The sequence below is a fragment of the Leptopilina heterotoma genome, unplaced genomic scaffold (assembly GCF_015476425.1).
Source record: "Leptopilina heterotoma isolate Lh14 unplaced genomic scaffold, ASM1547642v1 Lhet_232, whole genome shotgun sequence".
Classification (NCBI taxonomy): domain Eukaryota; kingdom Metazoa; phylum Arthropoda; class Insecta; order Hymenoptera; family Figitidae; genus Leptopilina; species Leptopilina heterotoma.
The window spans coordinates 614,515-626,619 of record NW_025110949.1 but is presented as its reverse complement, the minus strand read 5'-3'; the positions used below and the strand labels follow the sequence as shown (position 1 = coordinate 626,619).

The 12,105-nt window shown below is 21.3% G+C and overlaps 1 protein-coding gene across 7 annotated transcripts in view; it reads right to left on the bottom strand.

Moving 5' to 3' along the window:
• The window catches only part of LOC122502536 (kalirin), a 143,951-nt gene that overhangs the window by 23,592 nt on the left and 108,254 nt on the right, over positions 1–12,105 (bottom strand). For 6 of the 7 annotated variants that reach the window (XM_043612644.1, XM_043612645.1, XM_043612647.1 and 3 more), the window contains 3 exons: positions 10,152–10,224; positions 5,065–5,449; positions 1,737–1,820 (listed from right to left, as the gene is read on the bottom strand). In XM_043612644.1, the coding sequence (XP_043468579.1) occupies positions 1,737–1,820; positions 5,065–5,449; positions 10,152–10,224 (542 nt within the window). The remainder of the gene's footprint in view (positions 1–1,736; positions 1,821–5,064; positions 5,450–10,151; positions 10,225–12,105) is intronic. The other variant, XM_043612646.1, reaches the window with a different exon arrangement.

The following is a 12,105-nucleotide window of genomic DNA, read 5'->3' as shown; positions in this document are numbered from 1 at the left end:
TTTTAATTATAGGCATATTTTTTTAATTTAATTATTTAAAAAAATTGTTTTCATAAATTATTTTCAAAAAGTATTCAAATTAATTTTTCGAACTCATTAAAATTTCGGAGAAATTATGTTCAAAATTTTAATTCAAATTCTTCAAAAAATTGATAATTTTTTACATTTTTCAAAAATGTTACCAAATTTTATTTGTTTGGAAATTTTAAAATATTTTTTAACATTTTATTTAGATAATTAAAAAAAAATGTTTGTTTTCACTGATTCACTAAAATTTTAATTAGTAATCAAATAGTGAACATTTTCTAAAATCTTATAATAATTTTATCAGTGCGATTAATGTGTAATTCTTTTTTTGAAATTATGAAAATCGTAAAAGTCAAACAACATAAGTTGTAAAAAAATGTTTAAATTATATTTTTGTAACAAAAAAAATTTTCTAATTAGAAAATTTTAATTGTAAAAAAGGGTTTAATTAAATTCAAATTTAATTTTGAAGGGTTGTAAGTAGTTGTAATTTTTAAAACATTAAATTTCAGAAGGTTTAAAATTGAAATTTAAAAAATTTTATTTCTCGTAGAAAAGCAAATATGAATTATTTAATAAAATCATTGAAATTTCTTAATTAAATAATTGAATTTAGAAATTAGTGAAATGTCAGAGAAATACAAAATGAAATTTTTGAGACAACACTGAATAAAATAAACAACTTTTTCGACTTCTTTTGTATTCTTAATCGACTAAAGCGACTTTTTTTTGCGCCCTCAAGTCGATCCGAGGCCTGAAAGAATTTTAATTCTTGAGAATTAAGAATTTTATTTTTATATTCTTTCAACAAAAAATTATTCTACAAAATCGAATTATAAATTATCGTTTTTCCTTTAATTATTCGATTGCACAAAATTTAGAAATTCTTTTCTAAAATTTGAAAAGAAATTAAATAATAAAAAGAATTGAAACTGTAAATAAAAATAAAATGGCTAAATCTGTAATTCAAAGTCAAACACAATATTTTCTATTTAAAGAAGCAATATTCAAATGGAATGTTCCAAATTAAGGTTTTTATTAGTAAATTATTCAAAGAAGTAAATTTCACACTAGCCATTAGCTTATTTTTATGACAAAAAGTTTCTCATTTCATTTCCTGCAAGAAATTATTTATAAGTTTGAACCACCACGAGAGTAAAATGATGAGTATAGTTATTTTATCAAAAATGAAAATGAAATTAAAAAGAGATGAAAACGAAGCGATAAAAGTGAAATGACTTGGATATTTTTTTAGCGCATGCTTAAAATATATTTTTTTTGGAATATCATTATCTTTTTCCTATTATAATCATGAATTTTCACGACTAAAAAAAAACCCCCATGCTCAAAGAACAGCTTTGCCGTCGTGATAATCAAACGACTCATTTCATATTCAAGCGATATCATTCTCCTAATGAAAAACCGTACACGTAAGTCGCCTTGCTTATTGTAATTAAAATATCGCGTGCAATAAAGTTGCCTTTGGAATAAGTTTATGCAAGCGCCACTTGAATGCAACTTGCTCATTTGCATGCAAACCCTCAATCGTGGCAGAAAAGAAAATTCTCTCCTTTTCTACTGGGACTTGAGCATCAACTTACATTTTTTATACAATTAACGTTTAAAAGCAGATTAAAATATATATGTGCGGCACATTTTTTTATTGACACAAAAAAACACTAAAATAATTCCAAAAAAAAAAAAATTACCATTCGTTCCTTAACGATTTGTTCGATTTCGGCGATATCCGCCGGCGTGGCACCGTCTAAAGATTTTATGGTGCGCTCCGTATTCTGCAAATTTCAAATATTACAAATACTAATACAAAATAAAATACACTTGACCAAAAAAAAACATGTTTTTTACACCATATCTTCAGCTTCATTTTCGAAATTTTCAAACCAACTTCTTTTTTTTCCTTCTTCAAAGGAGTTTCTCTTTAAAAAGAGATACCGATTTTTAAAAACGTGTGAAAAACAAAAATATTACTGATTGTAATATTTAAAAGTAGAAAGAGTTTGATTTAATGCGAAAAAAACACTTTCAGGAATTCATATAAAAAGTATTCGAGGAAAAATCAAAATGATTGTAAGATAAGAGATAAAGGAGGATAAACATGAGCTATTTTCAGTGTAAATATATATCAGCTCTTTATTCATTCTCCTTTGCTTCTTTAGGATCTGAAACAGTTCTTTTATGTAAAACTGAAGTTTGCAACGTTTACAAAGCGAAAAAAAATCCTTCTAAACAATTCAATTATTTTTTTAAATATAGTAAAATCTTTACAGAAATTCAATGATTTTCAAAAAAAAATTTTAATTGAATTCCTCGGATGAATACAAATATTTTTAAATATTTCCATAAATTTCAATTATTTCCTAAAATTTTAATAAATTCTTCAAAACAATAAAATTCAACTATTTTTATAAATTTTTATGAATAAATTATAAATATTATAAATAAATTCCTTTGCAGGAATTAAATTATTTTTAATCTTTTAAATAAAATTACATGGAAGAATTTAATTATTTTCAAAAATTTCCATAAAATGCAATTTCAACCAGAATTTAAAATTCTCTAAAAATAATTCATTCTCAAAATATTTAAAAAAAATTCTATATCAAAATTAAATTACTTTCAATGCAGTTTTTAAATATGTTCGTAAAAAAAATTGACAGAATTCAATTATTTTCAAAAATAATAAAATTCTTATTCAATTATTTTGAATATACTTAATTTTAATCAAATTCTTTAAAGAAATTTCATTATTTTTAAAACAACTTTAATTGAATTTCTCGAAAAATTTTCATTATTTTCAAATATTTTTGTATAAAATAATTTCAAAAATTTAACACAGTATTTCAAAAATTTAACTACTCACAAATTATTTCTGAAAACATTTTTAAAAATTTGTTATATTTCTCTTCACTATTTTCATCAAAATTACAATTTTCAAACAACATTGGAGGTAAAGAAAAATATTAATTATTTCAAAAATTTGTTTCAGAAATAACGTTCAATTTTGACAATAAATATTTCTATTTTTCAAAAGAGATGTGCTTTTTTTTATTTTTCAAAAACACATAATTTTTTTAAAATATAGTCTACGAAAAAGTTATAGATCTATAAACCAATTGAAATAAATTCAAGGGAAATGATCAGCGAAATTTTAACCCATCAAAATTTATGTTGTTGACAGACGTCAATTTTTCTCCGTCATATTTTTACGATCAAAAAATATTCAAAATTTATTTTTGTTCATTTTAGAATTTTTTTTGAAGAAACTTTTTCAAAATTACACTTTACTCCACTTTTTAAAAGTGATATTTTACAATAATTTACAACGAATTGTTGCAAAGAATTTTATCAAAAAATTTCATGATAATAGAATTCCTTCAAAGAATTTTATTATTTAGGAAAATAACTGAATTCTAGCAAAGAATTTTATTAAAATTTTAAAAAATCCTAATTAAATTCTTTTGAAGAATTTCTTTGTATTTTTTTTAAACTAACAGTTTCTTTAATAATTTTAATAGAAAATTTTGAAAGCGATTGAATTTGATGAAGAAGAATTTTATTAAAAGTGAATTGAAAATAATTGAAATCTTGCGAAGAATTTTATTATTTATAAAAATAGTTGAATTGTTTCGAAGAAATTATTAAAATTTTACGACATAATTGAAATTTGTGGAAATATTTAAAAATATTCGAATTCTTTCGACGAATTCAATTAAAATTGTTTTGAAAATCATTGAATTTCTGCAAGGATTTTACTATTTCTAAAAATAATTGAATTATTGCGAAGAATTTTACTATTTATAAAAATAATGAAAATGTTTCGAAGAATTTGTTATTTTAAGAAATAATTAAATTTTTATGAAGAATTTTATGGAAATATTTGAAAATAATGAAACTTTTTCGAAAAATTCAATTAAAGTTGCCTCGAAAATAATGGAATTTCTTTAAAGAATTTGATTAAAATTATGTATATTCAAAATAATTGAATCACAAGAATTTTATTATTTTTTGAAAATAATTGAATTCTTTCAATTCTTTTTGATGAATATATTTAAAATTTGCATTCAAAGTAATTTAACTTTTATATAGAATTTTTTTTAAATATTTTGTTATTGAATTATTTTTAGAGAATTTTAAATTCTTGTTGAAATTGATTTTTACGGAAATTTTTGAAAAACAATTAAATTCTTTTATGTAATTTTATTTAAATTTGATTACAAAATAATTTAATTCCTGCAAAGAATTTTTGTATTTATAAAAATAGTTAAATTCTTTCGTAAAATTTATTACAATTTTAGGACATATTTTAAATTTATGGAAATATTTAAAAATATTTGAATTCATCCGAGGAATTCAATTAAAATTATTTTGTAAATCATTGAATTTTTGTAAAGATTTTACTATTTAAAAAATTAATTGAATTAATTGCGAAGAATTTTACTATTTATAAAAATAATGAAATTTTTTCGAGAAATTCAATTCAAGTTGCTTCGAAAATAATGGAATTTCTTTAATCAATTTCATTAAAATTAAATTCAAAATAATTGAATTCGTCTCAAGAATTTTATTATTTTTTGGAAATAATTGAATTCATCACAAGAATTTTATTATTTTTTGGAAATAATTGAATTCATCACAAGAATTTTATTATTTTTTGAAAATAATTGAATTCTTTCAATTTTTTTGTCGAATATATTTAAAATTTGCATTCAAAGTAATTTAACTTTTATATTTATAATTAAATAAATTTATATTTTATGATTATAGTCATAAAATAAAATCGGTCAGAAAATAATAAAAATTTTACGTAATATTCAAATTATTTTCTTGATATAATTAAAAATATCTTTGTACACTGTCCTTGAAAAAAAAAATTGCTTTCGATCACGGAAAGCAAAAAAACTTGTTTCATTTCCGAAACGTTGCAAAATCCAAGTGGAATTCGAATGAATTTTGCTAATGAATACCATGACACCAGTGAAAATGGCAAGAATGGCTAGAATTTTGCCGGCCACTTACTAGTGAGGTGCCTCGTTTTCCGGGCAATTCGTCGGGGGCAGTTGAACCTGGAGGACCGTTTCCAGTTGCCACGAGAATTGGTTCTGTGATGGGTTTCATGGGAGGCGGCAATTCCAGATCGTCCTCAGCGTCCTCGCCGCCGTTCTGCTCGAGGAAGGCCGGCGTTTCGCTGTCCTCGTAGCCCAATTCCTCCTCCTCCTCGCCCTCGGACGTCGCTCTAGCCGCCGATTTGTCTCCACTTGGAAGTTTGAATCTTTTATCCGAACTGGTCTTCTTGAGTAACGGAGGCGGTGGAGGTGGAGGCGGTGGTCTGTCCGCCGTCGACGACGACTTCTCAACTTTTCCTTGACTAAGTTTACGCAGTGGAGGCGGAAGCCATTTTCTTCTGGAAACAAAAATAATCGTCAATTATTAGCTCAACTTCTTTTTGTCCTCATTATTAATAAATTATTAACTAGCAAAATTGTGTATTGCACTGAACTTTTAAATAATTTCGAACTCTGTTAATTTAAGGAAATTTAAAATTTTATATTTTTAGTTTTTATTGGCAAAAAAGAATTTTTCAAAAATTTTTAAGCTTTTTGTCGTTTTGAATATCTGTGTGATAAAAGACAATATTTTTATTAATTATTACATTATTATATTATTATGATTTTTATTAATTAATATATATATATATATATATAATAAAGTTGAAAGAAATATTAAATTGATATATATTTACGTATAAAAATAAAAAAAAAATATTATAAAAATAAATATAGGAGAGTGTAAAAACCATAGGTAACAAACGCGCGTGTCACACTTCTCCTTTTTCTTTTACTATTAAAACATAAATAGTTTCCTGACTTATAAGTAGTATAGAAATACTTGAATAAAAATAACCGCGTATTTAAAAATTTACACGTTTTTATTTGACGTCAGCAGCGGAAAATTGAATCGATATTTACTTCAATTGATTAAAAATAACAAGTGTGTAACTATTAACGAGTGCTTCCGAGATTTTTAATTTTCACTAATTGTAAAATAAGAGAAGAAAAATTATTTTAAAAAAAATATCTAAAAACCATTTTCACTCTTTACATAAAAGTTGATAAAAATAACTATTTTCGATTGTCAATTGACAATTTTACAATCCATTTCTTGAAAAAAATTCTTTTTTTCACATTATGTGCATAATGTCGTTTTGTTCACAAAAATTGTACTTAAAACAATTAACGAAAAATAAAAAATTTTTAATTTTACGTTTTTGTTAATTTGCTTCTTAATTTTCGAGAGGTGATACAAATAAATGTTCGCAGGAAAATATTAATAGCTACATCTAAAATACCTCCAGTTTATTGTGAAATCCATGGGCTGATGAAAATTTCCCAATTTTCCCAATAAAGATGAATAAATTAGATTTTTTAATTCTATTTGCAAAAAAAATTAACGTCAAAATTGAATATAACTTTTTCTCAAAGTATTAAGTTAGAAAATAATAGTTCTTCGACCGCAGAACTTATATTAAAGATTGAATTAAAATAAAATTCCTTTCTCTTTTTTAGCCTTCATAATGAAGTGAATGATTTTCTGTATATGATCAAGATTAACGGTTTTCTAGATATAGAAATTAAAACATCTTCCGAAATTATTGTTTCAAACCATTGTTAATAAAACTTTACCACGTAAACAATTTTTTATTACTTTTTGACCTCCCCCCCCCCTCCCTCCCTCTATCATGAAAAATCGTGGACAATAATTTTCTTAAATAGTTTTTCAATTACGTAGAATTAAAAAATTTCTAAACAATTAAATTTTGGTAAAATCTTTTTAAAAAAAATTGAATTTTTGAAAAATATAAAAAAAATAATCAATTCTTTAAAGAATTAAAAAGAAATTAAAATTAATTAAAAATTAAAAATGATTCTTAAAAATTTTAATTCTATTATTTATTGTATGTAGGTTGAATTTTTGGGAAATATATAATTAAAAATATTGAAAATACTTAAATTTTTTAAAAAAAGGAATAAATTTATAATGATTTTAAAAATTTTGCAATTAAAATTTTTTAAAAGTTGATTTTCAAAAATTGTAATAAAATACTTGAAAAAAATATTATTATTGAAAAATAAATTTAAAACTATGAAAAAATGTGAGACTTACTCTGAATTGACAATTGTTTCATGAAAAATTCTGGGAAAATTCAAATATTATTATTATTATTATTATTATTATATTTTTGACCCGAAAAAGAAAATTTAATAATTTCTTTCCTGTTTGAAAAAAAAGTTGCGACAGAAATTGCGTCTTTGAAATAACCGTCCCACATTATGGGAAACCTCATTAGCTTGAGGGTTTTTTTTTCATTTTTCTTTCTCTTTTCTACAAAAATATAGGTAAAATAATTTTTAATAAAAATTAAATTAACTGATGCGGTTTATATACAAAAAAAAAATTGTAGTGACGAAGAGTTAATAAAGAAATATTATTTTTAAGATGTGAAATAATGTAGATCTTTGGAAAAGTTGAATTACCCAGCTAAATTGAATTATGAAATTAAATTATTTTAATTAAAGCTCATTCTTGTGGTTATTTTTCTCTCCTCTCTTGTTTAATTAAATTTCCTCATAATCCGATTCACCTTTACTGTTGGAATTATAAAGTAAACTTTAATTCTGCATGAATTAATAAAGTGCGTAGGTATTTAAAAAAAAAGCGGAAAAACTAAAAAATTTTAATTTACAATCTTGCTAAAATAAGGAAAAAAATTTTCATTTTAAACTGATCTACTTTAAAAAACTAAAAAAATTATTTTCATAATTATATCCTATTTTATAATTATTGCTTTTAATGACTTCAAACGTCATAAAATAAAGTTGGTCAGCAAATTTTCTTTTACTATAAAAAATATTTCTTTCTCGACAAAAATATTGTTAAAAAAATTTTTTAAAATAATTTTAATTTTGTTTATTTATAATTTCAAAGAAATTAAAAATTTGAAAATTATAACTGCAATTCTTTTAAAATTTAACAATTTTTAGAATTTTTATCTTAAATTCGTCTCTGAAGCAATTAAATAAAATAAAAAAAAAATTTTTTTAAATAAAAATAAGGAAGTAAAAAATAAATTTAAAAAATTAATTAAAAAAGCAATTTAAATAAAAAAATTCGATTTCTTGTAAAAATTGTATCTGCAACACTTCATTGTTTTTTTTAATAAAGCATATTGAAAATAAGTAAAAAAAAAATATTCAAAGAAGTTGATTTTTAAAAAAATATTAATAAAAAGTTTTTTTAATAAGATTTTAAATATTTTAAATATTTGAAATTAATTTTTGAAAGTTAATAAATAGTTTTTTAATTCTGTAAGACTGAAAATTTTCCAAACAATCGAAATTAGAGTCAAAATTTTTATAAATAATAGAATTTTTTAAAAGTATTTTCGGAAAATATTAAAACATAATCAAGTTTATTATGACAAATTTTATTTACAATTACGAAAATGCATGATTTCTGTAAAATTTAATTAATTTAAATGATAGATATAAAAGTAAAAAAAAAATTCTAATTTAGTTTTTTTGAAGACAATTGAATTATAAAAAAATTAAATAATGGAGAAATTCTAAGAATTAGTTTTTTTAAAATTGGATTTCTCAAAAAAATCTCTTCGATTTTAAAAACTAATCAATTTTCTGAAGAATTTCAATTAAAAATAATTGAACTTAAAATTATTAATTAATTTTAACTTTTTTAATTGTCATTGAACTAATTGAATTTTAAAAAATTATAGTAAAAACATTCAGCGAATTACTTTTCTAAAAAGATTTTAATACAGTTGTTTGAAAATAATTGTTCATAAATTTTCATTTTTAAATTTTGAATTGTAGATTTTTCAATAAAATTTTTGAGAAAAGTCAATTATTTTTAAAATTTGGAAATAAAATGTTTAAAAATTTGATTTTCAAAATTATGAATGAATATTAAAAAAAATTGATTATTTTCTATAAAAATTTACAAAATTTCAATTATTTAAAAATTTTTTTATTATACATTTCAAAAATTTAAATTATTTAAAAGAAATTATTCAAAAATAAATTTTGAAAGTTTTGATTATAGTTATTTTTCACACTATAAAAATCGTTATAAGTTTCATTTTATATAAGAATAAATAATTTTTTTTTGTTGCAGTATTTATAAATTTAAAAAGTCGCATTTATTGAAAATAAGTCGAAAAATGTCGAAAAAAGTCGTATTTTTTGAAAATAGTCAGAAAAAGGCCAAAATAATAATTTTAATGTTTAATTCAAGATTAAAAAAAAAAATACTTCAATAATAGGTAAAAAAAATTTTTAAGCCGACAATTTTTTCTAAACATAAAAATACATTTTTCAGAAATTTCGGATTTAGTTTTGTCAAAAAAATTTTTATTTTAAAGTTAAAATATTTCATGACCAATTTTATTGATTTGTTTGCTAAAAATTACTCCAAAAATAATTTTTGTCAATTTTTTTCAAAGTAAATCTTAATATACTTGATTTAAAAAAACTATTTGTTTGAAAAATATTTTAATTCAAAAATAAATTCTGTTTCGATTTAAACTAAAAAACCTATTTTAAAACCTATTTTAAAAATTTTATGTACAATTTAAAATTAACATGCAATTAAAAATTAAATTAAATTTACTTTTTTGAATGAACCAAAAAAGATATTTTTGAATTGCACTTAAATAACTTTGACTGTACAGCAAATAGTATTTCATTGAAACAAAATGCATGGCAAGTGAAAAGCTTTGGAAGTAATTAAAAGTATCAGATAAAAGGCAAGCCATATATACCTATAAAAAAAATTCTTATTATTTCTTAATAAGAATTCTATTTTCTGAAGCGTATTTATAACTTCGTCAATAATCCTGACAATGAGGCTTACTAACAATCTCATTCACATCAGGCTTTCCTTGAAAAAAAAAAAAGAAAAAAAATGAAAAAAAAACCAGATACAATAGAATTCGCTCTGTCTAGTTTATTTGAACAAAACAGCATTCCCCATTTCCCAATAAAAATATAAAAATAAAACAATCCCGTCGTTGAAAAGGAGGCCAAACTTACGAACTGAAACCCCGTCTCTTGTTTCCTGGTGAGCTTGTGTTGGCTGGTCCGCTTCCGTCACTCCCAATGATTTCTGGAACAGACAGAACAAGAACATTTACCTTCTTGACTGACAAGTCATCAATTGCTTACTTCTAAATTTCAAACACAGATCGTCTAGTCTCTCTTTGCGCAAAAAAAATAAACAAACACAAACAAATCTGGCAATTTTCCAAAAAGTCGAAATTTCCTTCACATGGCTTTTTTATTTTCGACAAGTCGTCGAGTTGGAAAATCTTAAAATCTGTTCAATTCACATGATTTCTTGTAAAATTACACTTTTGGCAAAAAATATATATTGACTGATTAGACTAATTATTTCCAGACAAAATTTTCACTTTTTTCTTGATCCTAAAAAATATTCTGATTCAATCTAAAAAAATTATAAAAATTATAAAAACTTGAAATAATTTCAAAAATATTCAATGAAACTTTTCGAAAAAAAATTAATTCTTCACAGAATTGTAAGTCAAAAGTATAAAAAATTTAAATTTTCAAAGATTTTAATTTGAAACCTTTTTCAAAATTAAATTATTTCTAAAAATTAACGCTATAATGCTTTTAATATTCAATTATTAATTTATTATCTATAATTTAAAGTTTTAAACTAAAATTCATTTTTATGAAATGAAAATCAATTTTTATTAGAAAATTTAAAAATAATTGAAATTCTTTAAAAAATCAATTAAAATTGTATTGAAAATAAGTAAAATCCTAATAAGAATAAATTTTATTATTTATAAAAATAATTGAATTTTTTACGAAGGTTTCTTTTTTATATATAAATTGACTTTTTGCAAAGAATTTTTATGACAAATATTGAAAATAATTGTAAAAATTATTTAAATAAACTCCACTATTTTCAAGAATATTGAAATAAAATCTTAAAAAACAAATTCAATTATTTTAAAAGAATTTTAATAAAAATCTTGCCAAGAATTAAATTATTTTCAATACAATTTTAATTACATTTTCTCGAAAGAATTCAATTATTCAAAAAAAATGTTGATAACATTCTTGAAATGAATTCAATTATTTTTAAAATTTTTTATAAATACTTTACAAGAATTCAATGATTTTCAGTAAATCGACTATTTAATTATTTCTGAAATAATTCGACTCTTGAATAGAAGTTTCTTGAAACTTTTTTAAATATCGAATACTTGCGTGAAAATTTATTATTTCAACAAAGAATTGAATTTTTCCAAAATTTAAAAAAAGTAATTCAATTTTCGTGAAGAATTTTATTAAAATTGTATTTAAAAAAAATGAATTTCTATGAAAAATTTACTATTTTTTTTTGATATTATTGAATTCTTTCGAAGAATTTTAAAAAAATGTTGAAAAATAATTGAATTTTTCCTGGAATTCAATTAAAATTGTATTTAAAATAATTCAATTCCAGCGAAAATTTCATTATTTCTAAAAATAATTGAATTCTTGAATTGGATTTTAAAGTTTTTTTAATTAATTGAACTTCTGTGAAAAATTCAATTATATTTTTTTTCAAATAATTGAATTTTCGCGGGTAATTTTTACAAGATTTTTAAAAATAATTGAAATTTTCGAAGATAGCATTTAAAAATGGAATTGAAAATAAGTGAAATCCTAATAAAAATTGTATTATTTAAATAAAAGTAATTGATTTTTTTACGAAGATTTTTATTATTTAAAAAAAATTGTTAAAGAATTTTATTACAATTATTAAAAATAATTGAATTCTTCATAAAATTCAATTATTTTCAATTTTTTTGATAAATAATTCACAAGAATCCAATGATTGTCAGTACATTAATTTTAAAATTGTAAATATTTAACACAAACAATTTTCAAGAATGTTGATTATTTTCAATACAATTTTAATTAAATTTTCTCGAAAGAATTCAATTTTTTAAAAAAATTTTGATAAAATTCT